At 42.7% G+C, this 24,198-nt stretch overlaps 1 protein-coding gene across 4 annotated transcripts in view; it reads left to right on the forward strand.

Annotated features, from left to right (window-relative positions):
• Nucleotides 1-24,198, forward strand: part of GRIA1 (glutamate ionotropic receptor AMPA type subunit 1) — a 123,983-nt gene that overhangs the window by 63,885 nt on the left and 35,900 nt on the right. For 3 of the 4 annotated variants that reach the window (XM_010200324.2, XM_010200331.2, XM_010200339.2), the window contains 6 exons: nt 2,738-2,791; nt 15,425-15,586; nt 16,782-16,949; nt 20,482-20,586; nt 22,638-22,748; nt 23,711-23,917. In XM_010200324.2, coding sequence (XP_010198626.1) covers nt 2,738-2,791; nt 15,425-15,586; nt 16,782-16,949; nt 20,482-20,586; nt 22,638-22,748; nt 23,711-23,917 — 807 coding nt within the window. The remainder of the gene's footprint in view (nt 1-2,737; nt 2,792-15,424; nt 15,587-16,781; nt 16,950-20,481; nt 20,587-22,637; nt 22,749-23,710; nt 23,918-24,198) is intronic. The other variant, XM_062003107.1, reaches the window with a different exon arrangement.

Raw genomic sequence — 24,198 nt, forward strand, 5'->3', positions numbered from 1 at the left:
GAGCATCAGTCCCTCACACATATGTACTGGTGCTTGCCCACGCTTCTAATTTCTTTTCCCTATTCTGTACATGTAACACAAATAACCACTGTTGACTCCAGCAAGGCAGTCCTCACATTCTGGAGACCATAGCTGTAGAGGAGCCAGTGCTCAATGTGTTAATGATATGTGGGAAAATGACCTGAATTTTCTCTCAGAGATTGCTCTGTGTCGTGTCTCAAGGGCATGATTTATCTTTGCGAGGTAACTGTCATTTATGAGCCAGGCCTTGGTTCAGGGCAGGATATCAGCGGAGCCATGCTGTGTAGCCTTAATGGGATAAGTGAGCAGTGGGTTGTATTCCATCAAAGCCCTGTATTGTTTCTTTCTTGTCTTTCATTAAAATGAATAACTGGAATTTCTCCTTTGTCACTGTTTCACTCTGAGAGGATTTCTCTCTAATAGATGTCAAACTGGCCCATTAAGAAGTGGGTAATGAAACCTAGGTGGCCCAAGTGAGCTATCAGCATGCAGCCTGGCACAGCCTCTCACTATGGTCAGGCCAAGTGATAAATGCCATTCTAACCTCAGGTTGCTACTGCTGTCCGGACACATTAGGACTGAGTAAGCATTTTAAAATAAATTAAGATCACAAATAACTGTGTAAAACACAGGAAGCAAGCCTCATAATTCAGGTGGATGTGTTGCAAGATTAACAGCTCAGGGAAAGGTGGATAGCAGCACTCTCCCCTTCATTGACTCTGACACCTAATAAAATAACAAAAGGAGAGTTTGAGCAGAAGGAGACAATGCAGCTATTGTTGACGCTGGAGAAATGGGGAATTGGACTGTAATTCGTAGACATCCCAGTGCCCTGGAGAAACTCCTTCCTCCCATGAGGTCTGGGACTTACTGCAAAGGTTGGTCTCAGCTGATGAATGTAAAGGGTCAAGTTGGGTCTGGTTTTGCTACTCAGGTCTGGCGTGGTAAGATACTTAGAAAAATACCCATAAGAAGAGAATATATCTTTATGGCCTTAGGTATTTAGAGGCTGTTTTTCTGAGGGCTTCAGACTGCTCAGCATTAGCCATCCTGGGGGATCCTGGGTGGACAATCACAGGGCAGTGAAGCTGGTGGAGCTGACATTAGTTGCACAAGAAACTGCTACTAAATGAAAACTGCCTTGGAGTTAATTGCCACTCCCATATTAATTCTGGGAACCAGACGAGTTTTAATGTGCATACACGAGTATTTCATCAGAGAAAAGCTAAGGAAGAGGAACTAGTTGCACAGAGCAAGCATCAGTTCATTTATAATCCATTTGAAATCCCTAAATGGCTGCTCAAGATAATCTGGGAGTGCTTGTCCCGTGGGGAGGATCAGTCTGTGCATGCCTTTGTCTGACATGTCTCCATTACCTGCTACTAGCTTGGTATCAGAGAGGAGTCCTGGGTAGACCAATCTCCATTTGAATCCAACACAGCAGTCATTTTATTATCATTCTGGCTGTAAGGATCTTTCTGGCCACGCTACTGTTTGTGCAGATTTTGCCTGAGTGTTGGCAATGCAGGTAGTAATTCAGAACCAATTCATACAACAATGGAAGTAAGAGGCAGCGATGCCAAGAAAGAAACCTTATTGAAACAGCACAGTTCTCTCAGAAAGTGGCAATTTTTATGTTTTTGCAGGTTCTGAGGGCATGTTGGTTTGGGCTTTTTTTTTTCACTGTCTTCTCTCTGTATGTGGATTGACTGAAACACAGATGGTACCTGGCTCTAGTAACCTGGTAAGAGTAGTGCTGCTGGAAATCAGTGGAGAAGAGTTTCAGTGAAAACAAGGAGTTAGTAAGAAAAATGTGATTTTTAGCTATATTCTTTCTGTATTTTTTTTTCATCAAGAGATAAAAAGACAGTCAGAGACCATCTGATTAATGACTCTGTCACCCATAATCACAGGAGAGCCTGCAAAGGTAATGCCTTTCTACACAGACAAGGGAAACATTTCCAGCTAATATAGAAACTTTCAAAGATTACAGATCTGTAAGCAATTGTGTTGATAAAAGAGAATAAAAACCTAACTCTGCAGGCATCAGGCAGAAAAGACCAAGTGGCAAAGAGCATATATCAGGACAGCATGAATATGAAGATATAAATAATCCCAATGAATGTGCAAGGGAAATCCTCTGTGACCTGCCCAGGCAGCTTTGTTCTGGAGATGTGGTTTGAAGCTACTCCAATGCATTAAAGGAGAAAAGTTATCCTATAGTCTAAACCTCCTGACATCTCGCCCAGGTAGGTGCCTGCAGCAGGGACTCCAGCCTAAAAAATGTGCAAAATAGCTCTCAGCTATTCATAATGCAGCTCTCAGCTGCGTTCACAAGACAAAGGGACCCCAGCTCCCCACTTTGTTCCTTTAGTGTCTGAAATGTAAATTTTGTTTAACCATTTAAAAAAAAAATAGGGCCTTTTTTTTCCCCTGAGCCCACGGGAGACAGCTTGGTTATAGGTAGGTTATTTTCCCTGCCTGTGGAATCTGCTTTGGAATCTTGTTCTGTCTAATTTCAGTCTTGCTGCTCAAGTGTCATAGATGAAAACTTTGTCCTTGTTAGACAAGATTGTGAACTTTTCTTTTGATGTGTCTTTCTGTCCACAACTGAATAGTCTTACTGGGGATAGATGGAGGGTAAGAAGGGAAGAAAGAATGAAATTCTTTGTCCTTAGTTGGTCTCTGCTAAATATCGTTGCTTTTCATCCTGCAGATCATCAAGCTTGAAAAAAATGGGAATGGGTACCACTACATACTGGCAAATATGGTGAGTTATCCTCGTTGGTGTGGATTGTTTCCTGTCTCATAATTTGTAACACATAATACTTGTAGTTACTGAGCTGGACATCTTTTTTGTCATCTACCTTTGGATAAAAAGCAAAGGTCTTTGTGGTATTCTGCTTGTGGTGATTTGTCTCTTGAGCCAGTAAGATTATCTGCAGAGTATCTCCAAAGCTGCTGGGGTTTTGTGGTGTGTTGGTCCTGGATGGATGCCAGGTGCCCACCAAAGCCACTCTGTCGCTTCCCTAAGCTGGACAAGGGAGAGAAAATATAATGAGAGGTTTGTGGGTCAATGTAAGGACAGGGAGATCACTCAGCAATTACCACCACAGACAAAAGACTCAAGTTTGGGAACTTAGTTTAATTTACTATCAATCAAATCAGAGAAAGATAATGAGAAATGAAACTCAAATCTTAAAAACACTTTCCTTCCACCACTGCATTCTTCCCAGGCTTAACTTTACCTTCTCCCCATTTTCTTTACCTCCTCCCCTCCAGCAGCACGGGAGGAGGGGGAATGGGAGTTGCAGTCAGTTCATCACACGTTGCTTTTGCTGCTTCTTGCTCTCAGAGGGAGGACTCCTCACACTCTTCCTCTGCTCCAGCATGGAGCCTCTCCCATGGGAGTCAGTCCCCCACGTGTGAATCCTTCCCACGGGCTTCAGTGAACAAAAACTTCTTCACAATCGTGGATCTCTCCCACGGGGTTCAGTCCTTCAAGAAAAGGCTGTGGGTCCCCTGTGAAGTTAAAAGTCCTGACAGCAAACTTGCTCCATGGGCTCATCTCTCCATGGGTTCACAGGTCTTGACAGGAGCCTGCTCCAGCACAAGTTTCCCGTGGGGTCACAGCCTCCTATGGGCATCTACCAGCTCCTGTGTGAGGTCCTCTCCAGGCTGCAGGTGGATCTCTGCTCTCCCATGGCCTCCACCACTGCAGAGGCAGGGCTTTACCATGGGCTGCACCACAAGCTGCAGGGAGACCTCTGCTCTGGGCCTGCAGCACCTCCTCCCTCCTTCTTCCCTGACCTTGGTGTAAGAGTTGTTTCTCCCACATATTCTCATTCCTCTCTGCAGCTGCACTTGTCCAGAGGTTTTTTCCTCCTCTTATATTCACTGACTATCATGGCCCTAAGAAATTAATTGGATGTAAAGAGCTCTTTAAGGAAAGGATAATCCCTTTAATGCAGGGAGATGCTGCCTGAAGGCAGAGTAGTATCGGGCAATGGCAGGGCCATTTTCCTGCAGCAACATGCTGTCCTCTTCTAGGAGGCTGAAGAATTTCTCAGCCAAGGGAGGTCTGGGGTAAGAGAGGGGAATAGCCTCAATCCATAAGACAACTGAAGGTTTTCTGCAGCAGAGCTCCTGCCCTGTGTCCATCCATCCCAGACAATGCAGAGCAGAGGATGAGCCTCTGTTGGCAGCCTGGGGCTGAGGCTGTTTGCCCCAGGATCCGCTATGTCTGTGCAGGTTGAGCCATGTGCAGGGTCTGGAGCTTTTCTTCCCTCCCACGGCTGAGTCTGTGAGGCAGCACGTCAGGCCTGGGGTAATTAAACTTTAAACTGCTGATTAGTCAAGCAGTTGCTGCCCTTCTCCTTCTCTCAGTCCCAAGATAACTCTGTAATTTACAAGACAAAAATGGCCACATAATTACCCCACGATGCCTTGATACTGACCCTGCACTTCTATGCTGGGTGCCTACCATGTAATTACAAGGTTAAAAATGTTACATTGTGCAGGGGCAGACCTGCAAACCATAGAGCAGCCAATAACTTTCGTTGCTAATTCAAAAAAAATATATTATTTGCTGTAACCCAGGTCCTGGCTCTCAGATGTTTATGAAAGTCCTTTCGTTAAAGTTAAGCAGGGAAGCTGCTTAACTCCAGAGTAGCTGGAGTGTGTGTGTCTGTGAGCTTTTATGTATACCCATGCAGAAGGCTAAATGAGAATATCACCTTTTCTCTCTGTATGGTTTTATAAGGATAAATACATTAAAGGTATGAGGAGGTCTAATACTCAGATGTTTAAGTTTTGAAGGACGTTTCCCTCTGGCTTATGATACCACACTCTCCACTTTTCAGCCTGAGAAAGCACTCTTTTCCCATCTTTAATTTGTTTTCTTAGCCTTTGCACGGATGCTGAGAGGACAGAGCTGGCTGGGAGAGACTGCATACTCAGCCAACATGGGTTATAAATAATTAACTCAGAGCAAAAGGCTCTTCATTTCCCCAGCCCCTCTGCAGAGAGATTCTGTCTCCCAGCTGCCATGCAGTGGAGAGTGCTTCGGGTCCCAAGGGCCTCCAGGGTCTGACAGGAATACCAGAGTCACTCACGCTTTTCAAGCAGCTTTCATTTGGGGGAGAAGATTGAAAGGAATTCAAGCTCTTTCCTTTGGTCTTTCCTGCTCCTTAAAACTTATCACAGCACAAGAGCCAAACTCCAGAGAGAAGACTATTTCACAAAACCAGAAAGAGTAGAGGATAATCAGATGACATGGAAAACTATCTAAAAATAAAACTATCACCTGTCAATTTGAAGAGATTCCTTTCCAGGGTAGAACAGGCTTTGTGATTCTGCCATGCACACGGACAGGTTCAGACATCAGAAGCCAAATCATTCTCCGGGAGCTACTCGCTACTCAGAGCTACTTGTTGATAGATTCAGCAAAGAGAACGGTGAAAAGGCCACGAAGATCCCATGTTTCAGAGCCCATATGGCAGTGAGGAAAGTCAGCAAGACTCCCGATGTGGGGATGACCAGAGATGTCATAAGGGATTGGCACAATGTGGGAAGTTGGTGTCTGGCAAGGTTAAACCACAGTGTGGATGCTCTGATCCAAGAGATCACAGTAGATTTTACCCTCTTCTAAGGACACCTCATTGCTGCATTAGAGCCTTCAGGAGGTGTAACATGTTGTAATTTATTTCCACTGACTCATACACATAGTGGATAGACCTTAAACACCCCACATTCTTCAGTGCAGACGAGTTCTAAGATAACATGGCAGGCATTGCCCACACACAAACACATACCCTCATGTGCACACTCGCATGCCTCAGAAACAGACCAATTTTGTGGAAGTGGCTCATTCTGGAGTACTGGGTCACAAGAGAATAAATTAAGACCTAAAAAACTGCAAGTGCCTGAACATTTCCAAATGAGTTATTTTTCATACCCTGTGCTGACTGATGGAGCCACGGTCTCTCACCCTATATGAAGATAAGTCTCCCAGCCCTGCATTTGCACAAGTCAAGTGAGTTCTCAGCCGGTTCTTGGCCACCAAGTTATTTGCACTAGCTGGAGCAAGGGGATGAATTTTCTATACCTGCCTTTTGCAACACCACCTAATCTTCTTGGGCCCTTCCCCATGGGGAAACAACTATGGAGATGACACACTGCAAATGTTGGGATTATTTATGGATAACCCCACTGATATTCTTATTTTTTGCTATATGCTTTTTAAGAGCTATGCTCAGACAAAAAATAAGCAGCAGCATACTACTTCCCAGTTCCAGCAGGTCCAAACTGGTGTTACATAAAGAATGCAAAGCAAGTGAGATTGCAAGGCAGTGCACAGGCTGAATAAGACCTACAAAAATCATCCATGAGCTTAAATTGAACACAGAGGAAGTTCCTGTCTGGTGACAGACGATTCATGAACAAAGAGGAACTGGTTTGCATTAATCACTGCTTGCTTGCCCAGCGGTTGCTGTCGGGTGAGCGGTAGTAAAGCACCAAGCAGAACTTGACAAGTAGCTGGAAATGAAAGCTAGTATTTCCTAGAAGGAACAGGTTTCTTTTTCAGTGAAATTGCTGTTGCTAAGGTGAGACAATAATATTTCTGTGTTCACAAACAAAATGAAACTGTTCTGCACCTTAGGCCATGGGCAAACAACCTGCTGCAAATCTGCTATGCCTGTTAAAGACACAACCTGTCTTGTCTGCTCAGCCCTGCCTGTTCCATGAAGGTCTGTCTGCAACATCACTGCCAGGGGAAGGGTTCCTGTGAGCATCCCTGCCCCTCCTTGAGGGAAATTTGGCACTGTCTATGGCTTTTGTGAGCTCATGTAAACCTGATCCTCAACCAGTACCTGTTAGAGTTACCCCAGTTAGCTTTTACCATCTGCCTGCCTGGATATTTGTCAGATGTAAGGGCACTGAGGGAGTTGCAATCATATCTCTGCTTCACTCCTGTTTCTCTTTCTGTGTATCTCTATTTTTCCTTTTGGAACTCAAAGAGTTTGGGCTACTTTAAGAAGTGTTTGTTTTTGTGAATCTTATTTTTCTAAGCTTTGTTCTTAGCCTTTGAGAGCATCAGTCTAGCAACCACAAAGCAAAAAAATATAGTCAATATGATCAGAAGAGTAAGCTTAGAAACTTCTGGGTTTCCTTTCTTTTAATGTTACATTCTTTTTTCTCATAACCTTGGCTTTGTGTATCTGTTTGTCCTGTGCCAGGGAGGGAGGCTGGCTACTGTTAGTAGTGGGAGAACATCAACTCTCTTGGGTAGAAGAAAATCTTTGTCTCAAAATAAGTGACATTTCTGTGACCCATCTTTAAAAGAACAATATGAAAGACAGCTGCCACATACAGTGTTTTAGCCTTTTTTTCTTTCCTGGTGCATTAGCCCAGATCGTTCTTTTAGCAGATGTTGTCTTTTGAAGTTGAATAGATAAGTATACGAGATTGCTGATGCTAGGGGTAGCAGGGAAAAGTAAAGGTAAACACAGAGTTAGTTAGCAGAGGTAAGCATTTTTTCCTGTGCCAGTTTACATCAGCTTGTGTCAGTGGGCAGACTTGCACTTTGCAAGCAGTTATGGTAGCTTTGGAGATGATCAGCACAGTAGCTTTGCCAGCAGGATGGCTTGTGCAGGCATTTGGCAAAATCTGCTGGTTTGATTCAGTTCGGCCGGGCTTTAAATTGGCCCCTCTGACTTTTTACCCCCTAAAAATGAAAGGTAGAATTTCTGCACCACCAGGGCTGAGACACGGTGACCTGAGACCAACAGCTGGTGCAGACAGTGAGGAAGGGGTACCTGCCCAAATTAGCTGTCAAAAAAGATATGTACATGCCTGTGGAGCAAAGTTCTCCAGCATAGGCACAGATCAGCTCCCCTAAAGCAATGCAACACAAGTACGTCCTGCAGCACGTGCTGTGGCTGTCCGGGGAGCTGCTTCTGTGCCTGTTCTGAGTACAAGCCTCAGCAAAAGTGTGGCACTGGCCATGTACTGATGGCTCCACTCCCTGCACTGAGCCCTTAATTCAGCTTGCCTCGAGGGAAAATGTTCAGGTTCTCAGCCTCCAATCATCTTGAAAGCTGCCATGTTTATTTTAATCACTCTATAGTTCTTAATGCTGTCTCCTGCCTCTTCAAGTACTCAGGTTTGCATCACTGGCTGATTGGAAACTCTTGTTTTGTGGGAGTTTCCAAAAGGATGTGTGTATCATCAACTTCTTGTCTTGGTAAGAACTCAAGATGCCTGGTCTGGCAAAAACTATATCCTTATATTGGAAAGAGGTGTCCTAAGCTATTTTTAGGTTTCTAAAATGGTGCCAGTTAGACCTTTCCTGTTTCTGAGAGGGTTGTGCAAGTAGGCTCATGAGAAAAAAATAATTTCTGGGCAGAGGAAAAAAATATCATGTACCAGTGAAATTTCTGAGGCTTGCATTTCACTTCCAAGCAGCTCTTCTGTCCTGATGCAAAGATTATCAAGCAGGATAAGCTTTTATAACATCTCATCTGAATTACTGATAGTAAAAGACACAGCAGTATCCTGAACTATTTTTTGCCTGAATTAGAGGGTCTCATTAGAGGGTCTCAAAGAAAATCATCTGTGTTTGATACAAAAATTGCCCACATGGGAGAATATGAACTGCAACCTTGAAAGTATTTTTGCAGTAGTTAACGAGGGCTCAAAAGCATGAGTGACTTAATGGGGCTTTAAAAAAATCACTGAGCATCAGGTGAGTGACTGACAGATTATATTACAGCCATTGGAAGGGAAAATGTCTTTGCTTAAATCTCGGCAAAATAGTGTTAAACTAACAAGTTTCCTCAGCCATTTGCAGTTTCCCAGCGCATTACCCCAGCTCAGCTGGCAATGAGTGACATATAAGTTCTTAGTAGCTTCCCCATGGTGACTTCATTGGTGTTTTCTTCTAGTCAAAACTTGCCTAGCTCCAGCTTCCTCCATCAGATTTATGCTTCTGGTTGCTAGATCAAGTATTTCATTAGTGACGTTTCAGACCTTGCAAACTGTTATCGGGCCATCCCTTAATCTTATATTTGATTGAAGTCCTGGCATGTGTCACTACATGACACATTTCCCTAACCTTTAAATCAGTTTCTGCTCTGAAAGCTCTCTAAAGCACATCCACCTAGAGCAGAGCATCTGCCCCTCTGCCTGGATTGAGCATTCCAGCAAGGTGTGTGATCATTTATATCCAGATGTGCTGCAGCAGTAGGATAGGGCTGATGCAATTAATGTCACAACGAAATCTGTAGAGTTGTACCAAAAAAAAGAGTTAATGGTCATCTCCAGCCCCATGTCCTTGAAGTCTAGATTCTCACCTGACTTGGTTTGTGTTGCATCAATAGATCAGGACAAAACAGACTCATCAAAACTGCAGTCTCAGGACCCTGTCTGATAGTTCTCCTGCTCCAATCTTTCTTTTCCCTTTCTTCTTCACTGACTTCTATGTTGCACTGAGGACTTGTATGTTTTGGTGCCACAATGAGATTTGACACACCAACAATTCTGCAGCACAGAAGGCAGCCTCTCTTGTTGGAAGGCATGCAGGGACGAGTCTTGAGCAGATGGGCTCTTTTTTGACATACTCTTCTTATTAATACAAAGTGATGGGAGTGAGGAATGATGCTTCACTGGAGAAGTCAAGCTTGAAGACAATTTGGTATATTAGGAATGCTCCGTCTGGAGACACTCAACTTCTTACTCCCTGCAAAAAGCCATGGGAGTACCTTGGAATGACAGGAGCCACTTTGCATTCACTCAGCTGACCTACAGCCATTCAGAAGCAATTGTTTTGCTCTGCAAAGTTTCTTACAGTTATAAGGTCTGCTAGGAGGAAGCAGGATGGCATTGCAAGCCATACACAGATAGCATCTAAAGACAGCTGTGCCAGTTTCCTGATGCTGCCACAGGTTTCTGTGACACCCACCCAAATTCAGTGGGAATTGCTTAAATGCTTTTTCTTAAGAAGGAATATTTGAGAGTGCAAGCTGTAAAAAACAAAGGAAAAAAATAAGACTCCAGTCTCTTCGTCCCAGGCAGAAAGAGACAAAATAGGCGTAACACTCACTCCTGGGGTGAGGGGACTGTTAAATTCAGCCGAGAAGCCTTCTCCAGGAAATTCAAGAGAAAGGGGAATTTTCCAACTCATTCAGAGATGATTTGCAAGTTTCAGAATAAGATCTGGAAGGCTCAGAAGCAGAGAGGAGAGAAAACAAGTGTTTCTCAGGAATGTGTCAGTCTTCAAGGAGACTCTCTAATGTCTTTTCTCTCAAAGACAATACTTGGAGCAAAGACAGAGATTTTAAGCTATGACTGGGCTGTATATAGGTCTATGAGATGATGAGCTGCATCTTGCCCAGAGACCAGCCCTTTCTGCCTATTACCTCAGCTTCAAAGGCATGATTACACTGCAGGAGGCACCCTGCAGAGAAAGTGCCAGCAATTAATACCAGCCTAGTAAAATACAGAGAGAATTTGAAGGCGTGGAGCAGTGGACAGCTGTCTGTTGATGTCTGGGCATGAAGATGAGGCTTCTGCTGTCTACAGCATTCCTGTGGGTTGGGATGATGTCCCAGAAGGAGTGATGCCACCCAGTGCCACCAGTGCGTGGAGAGGAGACAGAGGTTTAGTGTAGTGAGGCAGTGAAATATGAGGGTGAAAGGAGACATGCAGGGAAGCAGGGAGTGCTGGCAGGTTTGAGGAAGGTCATGCACAGAGGAATGAGGCCTTTCCTATGCCATCTGACAGCCGTCTGTGCTGCCCACTCAAGTCTTGGTTCCTCATGGTGTTCAGGATATGATTGAAAAGTCAGCTCATTTCTAGGGGACTTTCATTTCAAGGCAGATCCTTCGTGGACCGGTTAATCAAGATGGATTCATGAAGCCCACTTCACCAGTCCTCCTGCATTATGCATTTCCTGTGATGACTGAGCCCACAAGCAGTGGAATGTAAATGTGTGACTTGCTGACACCTCTCCCAGCAACCAAGGCAGCGAGAACGGGACAGCAAAACAACCTTTGACTGAAAAATGGTTTCAATTTAAGAACAACCTAAAGAACAGGCACAGCAAGCAAAACACAGTGAGGAAAAAGCCTTTCCCTGTTTTCTGTTTGAAGGCATGCTGGTCTGTAGGAACTGCACATATTGCTTACTAGCAGCAGGACTTCTGCATGTAATCACTTTGAGAGGTTCATTAATGCAGAGATAAGACTTCCTGGTATAAGCTAAAGAGTAAGTTTCCTCTTTTGAATGGAGCCTGGCTGTTGCTTAAGCTGTTTGTTGCAGATACTGTGAGTCAGAGCAGGCTTGGAGAAGGGAGTCTGTCTCCACCCAACAGCGCGGCTGGGCCCAGATTTAGATGTTTACTGTCAGTCTGCTAATGCAATGGCTAACTCTGTGGCAATCAGTCCATATTTCTGTGATTTATTGTCAGCCTGCTGATTCAATGGCAATCAGAGAAAGCCAGGCATTTTCCAGGCACATGGAAGGCAGAAGGCCATATTCTCTGAGGCGTGGAGATGATTTTGCAACATGAATTTAAATCAAAGGGACAGCTAATCCTATCTGGAGGCAGAGGGTGAGCTGGATGACGTGGTGTCCCTTCCAGCCTGCTTTTGATGATTCTGTGCCCCTGAAGTACCTACACCCTGGTATCTGGGGTCCTAGGGAGCTCCATGTGGCCTCTGGGTCCCACAATGCGGCTTTGCCAGGGGTGCTGGCACAGTGCCTAGGCTCAGTCCCCATGTTCCTCCTCTTCCTCCCTGGAGGACCAGTAATGCTGCATATGGAGGTGAAGCCACATGCCTGCATATGCTATAGATACATCCCAAAGCGTTCAAGTATCAGGAGCCTGAAGAAAGTCACGTATCGCCAGTTTCCAAGGGTTCAGCTCGTTTCCAGCACTGTGCTCCAGACGTGGCTACAAAGCAAGCTTCTTCTAGCATTCTATGATTCTGTGACTCTAGTCACTGACAGATTTTTCAAACTGTTTTAAAACCATTTGCCTACTCCATGGGACCTCTTTGGTACAACATTCCAGCACTGTTCACTTCTTCTCTGTTCAGTTCTGCTGTGCTTGATTGGATGGCAAAGACAAGCATTTCTGTGGTGATTCTTCCCCAAACTGCTTGATATTAACCATCTTGCTACAGGTACATGTCTGCTGTCCCTCAGCAGTGGGCTGCAGTCTTTCCTTAGTCATTTCTCAAGAATATATTTTCTGTTTTCCAAATATGGCCAATTGAAAGCTAAAGAAAATATCTTTTTTGTTTGCATGACATGGCTATAGTTAGAATGAGGTGATTGATGACTTCTTTGCCTGCAAATATTGTAATTGTCCTGTTCTCCTGTTTCTTACAAGCACTGATTGATATTCCTGAAAGACAAATAAGCATACTCAACTCCTGATGCCACTTTGTCAACAGAAGCATTTTCAAGAGACAGTTTGCAGAACATTTTATGTTTTCTTGCTTACATGTTAGCCAGCAACAATTCGCTTTCTCTGATAATTAGTTTCTAAAATATCTGACCTTTGGTATTCCCAGTTCATTGGCTACATCACCCAGACCTGTTCTGAGCAGATTTCAGTGGTGCAGCAATTAAAATTCCTTTGTAATTAAGACTGTACCTATATCAACCTTGGACTGGATCATGTGGAGGAAGGGTAACAGGTGAAAACAGTTATTTCAGAAGTTGCTAACAGCCAAAATGCAAAGACATATTCAAGGTTAATGATGGCCTCTAAGGTCTTAAATGCCTGAAACAACTGGAAAACCTTAAGTAGCCTCCATACTGTTTAAAAAACCTGATTGTGTCAAAAATCAGTGAGGAAAAATTAGCACAAACTTCAGGAAGAAATAATTCCTTCTGTCTATTCAGATTATTTTAGAATTGTACGTAAAATGAGTCCCAATTAATATCATTGAATACTTGCTTCAGTTTCAGAATTATTGATTTTGAAGAAAATAGTGAAAGACAATGTTTTCAGCTGCTGTTGTCTCATCACTGATGTCATACTCTTTTTTGGACTTTGATTGTTTAAATCTGCTTGTCAAGGAGCCTAAATAGACCAGACATCTTACTCATACTCTAGTATGAACTTGGACTTTTCTTCATGCCTTTGTAGGCCTTCCAAGGAGGAGCTGGTGGCACAAACTTCAAGCTGCTGTGTGGTAGTTTCTTTTGACAGATCTTTTTCCCCTGAGTTCCTCCCAGGAGCAAAATGTCAGTGTAATTTGGTCCTAGCCATGAATAGCCAGTTGGCAACCTGTGAGGTCCTTCTTACTGAACCTTTGGATCTCTGCGTGTCAAAAAACACTTGGCCTGAAATGCATTGAGATGTCAGAGACCATTATCCAGCTGCATTTCCTATTCATTAATCACAGCTCTGGCTTTCTGAAACCCCTACACTAGCAATTACAAACAAGATTGATGTGAATTTAACCAGCATTCTAAGGAATACGTACACACAAAATATCACTTTCTCTTTTTTTAAAACCTAAATCACTGCACTTTGAAGCAAAACAAATCATCTGTTTAGAGCATCTGTACACCTAGATCTGATCCTCAGCTTTGTAAGTGGATGCCAAATTGCTTACAAAAAGCTGGAAGGAAAAAAGTGAAAGTCTTTAGAGATGCTTCTGAGTCACTTATGACTCCCTTGGTTTGACACTGATGTAAGAGGGTAATTTAGTCTTTTCCTTGTAAGCTGCCTGTTCCCAAAGCAGGTTTCCATCTAACGGCTTGATCCTGGCCTTGGAAGTTAAAAAGCTCATTAGCTCCCTCAGCTTATGCACAGAGAGCACCATTTTGGGAACCTGACTGGTATCTCTTGGGAAAAAATGTGACTTGACTTTTTTAACTCACACTATCATATAGAATCATAGAATCACAGAATGGTAGGGGTTGGAAGGGACCTTTAGAGATCATCTAGTCCAACCCCCCTGCAGAAGCAGGGTCACCTAGATCAGGTCGCACAGGAACATGTCCAGGTGGGTCTTGAAGCCCTCCAAGGAAGGAGACTCCACAACCCCTCTGGGCAGCCTGGGCCAGGGCTCCCTCACCTCACACTGAAATAGTTTTTTCTTATGTTTAAGTGGAACTTTTTGTGTTCCAGCTTCATCCCATCACCCCCTGTCCTGTTGCTGGCTACTATAGAAAAAAGGGATGTCCCAACCTCCTGACACCCACCCTTTAGATATTTGTAAATGTTAATAAGATCTCCCCTCAGTCTCCTCTGCTCCAGACTAAACAGCCCCAGTTCCTGCAGCCTTTCCTCCTATGAAAGATGCTCCAGTGCCCTGACCATCTTGGTGGCCCTGCACTCGACTCTCTCCATATGTTTGAGAGCAAGCAAAAGAGAGAAAGCCAGTGGTAGGCTGAGAAGGTGCCAGTAGAGAACACACAGTGGCAAGGCAGAGGGAAGGCAGAGCTCAGACAAGCTTTTCTATTACTCAAGTGATTGCCTTGTGGACAGTCCTCTCATCCATTTTCCCTCATGCATTATGGTTGCTGATGGTACTAGTGAAAATAATTGCATCTTGTCCTGCACACAGCAGCCCAAATAGTCTCTGTTCAAGCATCTGCTTAGTGCAAGGAGGCCTAGCAAACAGTTTCACATAGCAGCAGTGCTGATGAGATAGGGATCAAAGCTGAGACCAAAAAATGAACTCTTCTCTATATTGCTTGTAGTGTATCTCTATTTTATTGCTTCTGACTCAACAGGAGTGCCTAATTCCACAATGCCAACCTCATACACACCTGTATTGGCAATACTTCTGTTTGTCACATGCAGTGGTCAAGAAGTAGAGAACAATAAAGAAATGAAAGAAATGTATTTTGTTAGTAGAGTCCAAAAAACCATCCTTTTTTCTCACAAATTAGCTAATCCTATAAACTGGCTTTTCTAATAGACAGACTCTTTTGTCATTGTTCAGGACTTGCTTTTCCCTACAAACTGTGATTCGAAAAGCAGCAGCGTATCCGTTAGTGACCGAGTGGATAAAAGGCAGAGCTGGGTGAATAATCCTGCATAAGTGTTAGAGCTGAGTGAATAATTCTGCCTAATACATTTTGAGAATTTTATTTGTTTAGTCCAAGCATTACTCAGGATATATTTTTACATTATTCTAGTGGCTTTTTTGCAAATGAGCTACTATCAATATGGCTATTTGTCTCCTTGGGTGGAAACTGCAGGATATGTCCAACTCACTGTGTGGTGTGTGAAGTGGTACCTCTCTTGAGTTGGACCTTACAGAGGGATGAGATTTCTCCTAAGCTGGCTGCTGTATTCATACATAGGCAGGATTCCCCTTATCCACCCAGAAGTGTATTCCTCAGATAAACTTCCCCTCTTTGTCTCCTGTACTAGGGATTCATGGATATTGACCTGACCAAATTCAAAGAGAGTGGAGCCAACGTAACTGGCTTCCAGTTGGTGAATTACACGGATACTGTTCCTGCCAGGATCATGCAGCAGTGGAGGAATAACGATGCTAGGGAGCATCCTCGTGTGGACTGGAAGAGGCCAAAGGCAAGTGGTATAAAAAACCTATTTAGAGTCCATCTGGCTCAGTTCAAGTTATACACATTTCTCTGTGATTGCACAGAGCTCTTAAATCTCACTCTGAAAACTTGACACTTAATAGAATGATGAATCTGTTCCAGGTACCTCAACATTGTCTAAATTTTATTAGATGGGTGTTGCTGCCTGATAAGAAATACACAAGTCTGTGTATTTACTCAACCTCCCAGTTTTTACCCTCCTCAAAGTTTAAGGATTAAACACCTCATAATGTTCAGTATTTGAAAAAGAAAAAGCCTCATTAGCTCCTCAGCTTTCTACTTGTTTACCTTGTTTACATGTTTATCACATCCAGTGATAATAAAGACTTCTAGATGTTCTTTTTGAGCATTTAAAATCTGTATGTTCAGCAAAGGGGAAATATATTTGAATTCCTAACACAGAAGAGCCTGAAGCTGCCAAGGGGCAGGGAGGAGGGGAGGTTGTTTTCTACCACATCTGATGTTTGAAAACAAATACACTTGTGACAAATACTCAGCAATAGAAATGTCAAGTTTGGAAGTATTAGGGTTAAGAAAGCTACAAACAAATCAGTAAAGGATCATAGAAAAAGGAATTAAATCTCCAACCCCTGCCATTCTATGATTCTATGAAATCTAATGGTTACCATTTGTGGTGGAGTTTTACAACAATTTCTGCTTGAATCAACTCATCTTTTGCAGATTTTTTTGCACATTGAAGTAGAGTTTTCTGGCCTCCACCTGTGATCAGAAAGGATCACTTGTTGTTTGATTTTGTGTATCTCACATTTACATTGTATAATATATTCCTGAAAAGTTGAGGTCAATGATTCTAATTAAACAGAAAGACTCAGTAACAGGTGAATGGCTTTTACGGCTGAGTCCTCTTCAGGGATTAAAAGTGAAGGCAGCTGGGCTAGAAGAGTGAAAGGCAAAGCAGAGGTATCCTTAGCTCCACATCAGGAGCTTCTCTTTTGTTCTCCCATCCTTTGACAGAGAAAGCACCAAATTAATGAGTCAAAAAGACAACAGTGATTACAGGGAGTAAGAGACTGTCGAACTTCCTAGATGGAAGGATGAAAAGAGGGCAAGTCATCTGAAAAGGTGCCGTGAGTCAAGCCAGTTAACATGCCTGAGGTCAGCTCACGTTAACAGGCAGTGTACAACTCCTCTTCTCTTTCTAGTACACATCAGCTCTAACATACGATGGGGTCCGGGTGATGGCTGAAGCGTTCCAGAACCTTCGGAGGCAGCGAATCGACATCTCCCGTCGTGGCAACGCCGGGGACTGCCTCGCCAATCCAGCTGTGCCCTGGGGACAGGGCATCGACATCCAGAGAGCACTGCAGCAGGTTTGAAACCCCCACTGTGTGCATTGAAAAGCCACCTGAATGTAGCCTGGGTGGTTAGGAGCAGAAACACTCAAAGAAATCACTTGGTGTGAGGAACTGGTCCTTCCAGATGAGTGCCAGGTGTCCTGGAGTTCAGGGGCACATCCAGGAAACTGCTTTTCCTGGTACCACCTAATGTATCCTTGCCTTCTCTAATTTCTCTTCAAGTTCTGGGGTGGAAAAGCCAAAATATTATCCCATAAAACTATGGGTCCCTATTTATCTCTTCTCCTTCCCAAAGAGACCTACTGGGACCGTCATTTTTTTTCAGATCCTTTGATTCTCTGAGAACTCAGCTTTAGTTCCAGACTGCTAATGAGCCTTGAAACCATGTGAATTTTGCCTTATGTGTTGCCTGTCATCAAAATGTTCTCAAAGCCCAGATTATAGCTTCTCTCATACTGTGAGGATTCATAAAAGTCTTAACAGCAGCCATTTAGGTAGTTTGTTCCTTAAATCTGATAATCTTGCTTTTTCATCCTGCATAAAAATTTAGACTCTTGAATAAACAAAAATGCTACATGAGGCTTACAGCAAGAGAGAAAAATGTTACATTCTTGTCAAAGGCTTGGAAAGGTACAACTTTTAAAAATTTCATTACATTTCAAGGCTGACATTTGTTTCTAGCATTTTCCTTTTTTCAGACAAAAATAGATGGATTCCTTGCAAATACCACTAGTTCAGTGTTATCCAAGTATAGTTTATCCCTCCTTCTTTCCTTAACCATGAAGGCAAGAAGAACAAAATTAATATGATTAATTTACATTGTATGTAAATGTCCCCAGGTATTTTGTTTTGATTTGGTTTTGGCTAACTGGTAAACAATAATTCCTTTAAAACCAAGTCTTGCATCTGATTTGATTTTATTGCTTGGATTCAATTTGCTCCCAAGCCTGTCATTGACTTTCTGTATGACCTTGGGCAAATAACTGTCATAGCTTCTTCAAACATTTATAATAAAATCAGCCTCCTTCATGCATTAGGGAGATCAGTTACCTAATAAATGTGAAATACTTGGAAGTCTGATGAGCAATGGGTTCTCCAGCATTTTCTGTTATTAAATTTATGAGAATAGAATATCAAGATTGGACTTTGCTAGAAAATGCCATTTTGCATTTGTTGGAAAGTCTTCTCTGAAGTTTCCTCATCTCTTCATCAAAACTATTTCAGAACTTTCAGTTTTTCACCTGTAGTGATTTTTTCGAGGCAAAGAGCATGAAGAGCTGTTTGCAACAACTGTTTCTCACCATTGAAAAAGTATAATTTTCAAAGATTTGACCAGTTCAGTTGTGATACTTCTAGGGAAATTTTAACTATGAATTGAATAATCACACCTCATTTAGTAATGTGGTGAGAAAGAGGCAGATGGAAATAGAAGAACTTAAGATTAGATCGAAGATTTGAGTTATCTTTTCTGTAAAGACTCACAATTAGGGCAATTCTTACAGCTATTCACAGTGTGGTTTTGCTTTACTTCCCATTTGCTAATGCCTAAGATTTTATAAGCTGTTTAAAAGCAAAACGTTTCTCTGCTTATTTCTGCTCAAATATCTGGAGTCGGCTCCTGAATTGCCTTATTTCTGTTTAGTGTAGGAAGGAGTCATGGATGGCAGGAGCAAAGATAAAAAGCAACTTGAAACATTCTGCAGTTTTTCAAACCCAGAAACCTGCTCCATTTCAGTAGAATGTGTGATTTTAATAAAGAGAATGGCTTATTTTTTTTTTCCCAGGGAAACTTTCACAAAATATAGCTTTAAACCAATATGCTGAGATTTCAGTTGTACTTTGAAACGATTGTGATACGTTTTGACAGATTTTTTTCTTAAGGGTAGTTACTACATCTAGTAAGCAGGCAGCTACTCCCTAAGTGCTGACTAACCCTGTAAACCAGAAGGCCACGACAGCATCCTTCTCTTCCAGCTGCCCCAGCAAAGCATCAAATGCCTGTGCCTTATACACAAACATGCTTAACTATTTCATGTTTCCAGTTGACTTAATTTGCACTCAGCAGTGTTAAAAATTGGTCCTCAACGTATTTTGTAGTGATTAGAGGGATCCCAGAGGGGTGGGAAAGTGATGCAGCCTCCAGGATGGATGGGAGAGACCCCTTTTGCCATTTCAGTGCCACACGGATATCACAGAATTAAGGTGTCATTTGTTCAGATAGAATAAATTGGTGCTCTGTACTTGGCTTTTAGTACCTACAAAGCACAAGCACCTGTGACTTAAGCTTCAGAATCAATCAGGACCTGAAAATAAAAACAAAGGGGCCCTGGAAAAAGCAGGCATGGGAGTCCTTAAGACCATGGTGTTTTTCTAGTGCATCCATCTTCTATGGGCGTGTTGTGCCTTGTGAGAAGAGGAAAGCACATTTCTGCAAGTGTTATCAAGGATACCTCTTGATTTGAAGGAGCTTTAGAAAATACTGGCAGATGTTTGTTTTTGTGACAAACCTTTGTGGTACTAGCTAGAAAACAAATACAGTTTGAGCAGATTAGCAACAGTTTTCTTCTGTAATGACATATCTCCATTTCCTCTCTATGAGTCTTTATTCTGAGGATCTCAGAGCACTTGAAAAGGCAGTAAATACCTGTTGCCACTTTGCATGTGGGAAGACTTCAGTTACAAGCATGAGAGGTTTGTCCTAAGAAAGTGGAAATGCTGAGAACAATTTTTTAATTCCAAATCAACCCAGTGACGTGAGTGCTTCTCCATGTGGCCTCTATAGCCACCCCAACTTTCACTCCTTTTCTCACATTCCTGGTCCCCACTACCTGATTCCTACACACCATATGTGACTCCAGTCTGAAGCCCTTCTCCATGCCAGGCTGGACACTTGCAACAAGTCAAATGGCCGCACTGAGAGGAGAAGTTCAGGGAGTGATGTGAGCAACACTCCAGCTTGGCAGCGTTAGCAGCAGAGATTTATGATTCAAAGTTTCCTATGCAAATCTCATTTACAATACTAAATTGCCAGGTTTTATTAGGCTGCTGCAGAGGTAATTAAATTTGCTTGTTAACTGATAGACTCCTCTCCACTGAAAGGCAGCAGCTGGGAGCTGTGGCCATGGCTTCATATCTTCTCCAATGCTGTTGCTGATGTGAACTGACAAATTCTTTACCAAATCCTGACTCCAGGTCAGATTCAGAAAATTAAAAAAAACAAAGGAGTTCAGAGCTGATTTAGCTCATTGTCACATCCCAAGAGGTGATCTAGCTGTTACGTGTTGCTGAGCTCAGTAACAGATCAGTAAATTTTAAGAGAAAGGGGTTTTAAATGAAAGTGTAAGCTAAGAGAATGGCTGTGCACGTGGTCAGGAATGCTGTAGAGAGCGAAAGCCCAGTGTCAGAAAGAAATCTTGTGTTCCCTGCATGGAACTGAGACACAACTGCACTCTCCATCCTCCTTCCTCTCCCCTCTTAATGTGGCTGAATCACCATCACCTGAGATGCTGACCAACTTGCTCTCCTCATTGACATTTATGTCTTTAAGGTCCGTTTTGAAGGACTGTCTGGCAATGTTCAGTTTAACGAGAAGGGGCGGAGGACCAACTACACCCTCCATGTGATTGAGATGAAACATGATGGAATCAGAAAGGTAAAGTAACGGCAGATCCCATGTTAGGTACCAATCTGATGTTTGCATTACAGCATGGTTTGGTCTCAACAGACATTCCTGCTTGTGAAAGCTTCCAATTGGAGTCACTACAAGTGGATTCAGAGCTCTCTGCATAAGTAAAGCTAAACACTACTCATGGTACATTTCTAGCAAAATGCAACATATGGAAGGGGTTATCAAGAGCAGCAAGGGCTTCTCAGCTGTGGGGCAGGGATTTCCAGGACAGTAAAAGCTTGGCCAACTCAGCCTTGCTATTATCAGGGTACATTGGCTTGGGCTGAGCTGTATGACTGCCAGTTTTTTGCTCTCCCACTTTTCCAATTATGAGCCAAGGCAGAGCCAGGTAGTCCTAACCAGTGTAGGTAAACCCTTTATGTTGACCTACTTCTGCTCTCATGAAAGTGATGAGAGCCTTACCACTAATCATGACCTATACAGACATTTGTGCCTGATACCTCTCTGTAACCCAGGTACTTTGAAAATCTGGCCTTTTTCAGGGGTTCCAAGCTCTTGAAATACTAATCTTTTTGAAAATCTGACTCTATGTCCCACTTTAAATGCAATTTGAAGAAGAAAGAGTAACTCTGTTATTCTGTTGATAAATGTGAGCTATTAAATAATTTCTCCTTTCAACTACATGAAAAAATACAATACTTGTTTGAAACTAAGAAAAAGTACAAATAATGAAAGTTTACAGCCCCCAGCTTCAATTCATACTTACACCTGAAAGGAGCCAATCTGAGATTACAGCCCACCACAGTCACACACACACACAAAAAGGCAGATTTGTCATTCAGAAATTAAAAAAGTGACATTTTGAAGATATATAAAGTGATCTTCCTACTCTACATGATATTCATAAGGGAAAAATGCAGGATTATGTCCAGTTTGGGGCTTTGAACTTCCAAGAAGTTGGCAATCTGGAGGAAGTCTAGAGGATACAAAACAGAATAGCTAAATGTCTTGATTTTGCTATGTCCTTACTTACAGAAATGATATTTGTTTGGAAGGTATGTTCATCACTTCCATGATGCATATTGTATTTTAGATCCACCATGTTAGTGGTGTAAAACAAACTTACATATCTCTGTTTGTGTTGCCCTAGGGCAGAGCTTTGGAAGCTCTTTCCTCACTCTTTTTGTCTGAACATTGAAGAGAAGAGAAACCTGCGTAGATTTCTTTTTTCTCCTGAGGTGTTATGATCTCTAATCTGCCATCAGCAGGCTCCTGGTCATGCCCTGTGCTAATACCCTTTCCCATTTACTCCGATACAAAATTTCTTTCACATGAGCAGAGCTCAGGCAGCTTCATACTTACATAAGGTGATGGAAAACCTCTTGTAAAATCAAGCCCTCAAAGTGGATAACCTCAGCAATGATGCTGCGAAGGATATTCGGTGGCACTCGCTTTACCTGAAAAAAAAAAAAAGGTGATAGATCAAACCAAATGTCTGATTATTAACAAGCATCATGTAACGAGAATTCATCCCATTACAAATCTTCAATTTACACATAACCTCAAGCTTTTTTACATTGGCCAGGGTTGGGATATTTTTCTCACTTGACTTTTTTGTGCTGTTGTCTCAAGGTGTCCTAAGAGTGAGTCCTGTGTTTGTGCAGGCTTTCAGCTGCTGGACAGAATTTTATCACCCTGTAGCATCTGGGCATGCAGCAGGCCTGCTCACCGTTACGAAAGCATGAAAAAGTCACACAACGTGGATGAACTCTTGGCACAGGGATGAGGCAGGGAATGGCAATAATCCCCCAGTACCATCTACTAAGCGTTTTTATGTGCATACAAGCACTCTGCTACTATAGCATATCATGCACATTAATTTCAGGTTGGAGGCAAAGTGGAATGGGGAAGTTCTTGGTCACCTCAGCAAAAGACATCAAGTATCAAGAGAGGATTGAGAGATTTGGTTGGATATGAATATACAGAGTGAGCTGATCCTGCTTGGATGACCCTGTTACCATATCTTGGTTGTTACAAAGAGATATCAGTGAGGTATTCTGGTTTTTATTGGGCAGATTGGTTACTGGAATGAAGATGAGAAGTTGGTTCCTGTAGCTGTAGATACTCAGAGCGGCAATGAGTCTACGAGCCTCCAGAACAGGACTTACATAGTCACAACTATCTTAGTAAGTGCTGTGACGTCTATCCCAGCTCTCCCTCTCCACCATCTTCCTGATATGCAGTCTCTCTCTTCCCCCTCGTGTGCCTTCCTTTGTACTGTGTCATTTTTATAACAGCAATAACAATAATAATAATAATAATAACAGCACTTACTGTTTCCTGCTGTGTCCATAAAGGTGTCTGAAAATTACTGTGGCTAATTAAATAGGTATTAAAGAGCTCTCATGCTTAAGTGTAGAAAATACAAAAGATTATGACAAGATAGTAGAGGCATCAGCATAGGTACATTAGGAGCATTATACCTGTGCTTTGTATTTAGCCCACAGAATGGGGGCTGTAATTTTGCAAAGGGTAAACTGTATTGTGCAGAAAGGCTGAATCATAGCTTTAAAAACAAATCTCCACTATAATCATGAGGGAATAATAGATACCCTATAATGTACAGTATCATGTAGTGTGTCCTTGTGTATGTTTACCCTGCAGAAACATGAAATTTCACTAACTTGTTTGTTGAATGCTTACTGTGAGTCTACAGAGAAGACACAATAACCACACTGAGTTAAGCATCTTAAGGCTTTCTCCTGTCCAGTAGATTTTCTTCTGTGTACGACCATATAGGCAGATATGCTTTTAAATCTCCACAGCTCAGATACACTAAACGTCCCTTGCAGAACTGCACTGAAAGGTTTGTTGTCCAGATTCCCCTAGCTACTGCATTCCCTTCAGACCCATCGCTGCAGAAGCTGCACACATATTCTGCATGAATAAACAGAAAATGCCACAATGAAAATCCCACTTGGTACCTTCTAAAGTGAGCCCACTGTGTGTTGACTGTACTGTTTGGTACATGAACACAAAGCTAGAGCTTTGGAAGGGGACCAGAAGCTGCACATGGCTCTAGTCTGAGCCCCTGATGCTCATCTCTACAATGTGGAATGTGGCTCAATATTGGTCTTCTCTGTGCCAGGAAGACCCATATGTGATGCTCAAGAAGAATGCCAACCAGTTTGAAGGCAATGAGAGGTATGAAGGCTACTGTGTGGAGCTCGCTGCTGAGATTGCGAAGCATGTAGGCTACCACTACAGGCTGGAGATTGTCAGAGATGGGAAGTATGGAGCCCGGGACCCGGACACCAAAACGTGGAACGGCATGGTGGGAGAACTTGTTTATGGGGTGAGCTTCCAACTTCGTATTCTGTCTTTAGCTCTTGGTACTTAAGAACACGTTCAAACCCTAGAGTTAAGGAGCCCTGCCTTCTGTCAGACTGAACCTTCTTGGGGACTGCAGCTCTGATGATGCAAATAATCAGACCAAGTAAAACATTTTAATTGAAGGAGAGACGGCATGTTTTGTGCCTATGGAAATGTCAAAACGTTTCCTCTCAACAGTTCCAAGGTTTCTTTTTCTTTCAATTTTTGGAAGAACAAGCAATGAAAGGTCAAACTTTCCCGTTT

This window comes from Colius striatus, chromosome 9 (assembly GCF_028858725.1).
Source record: "Colius striatus isolate bColStr4 chromosome 9, bColStr4.1.hap1, whole genome shotgun sequence".
In the NCBI taxonomy this organism is placed as follows: Eukaryota; Metazoa; Chordata; class Aves; order Coliiformes; family Coliidae; genus Colius; species Colius striatus.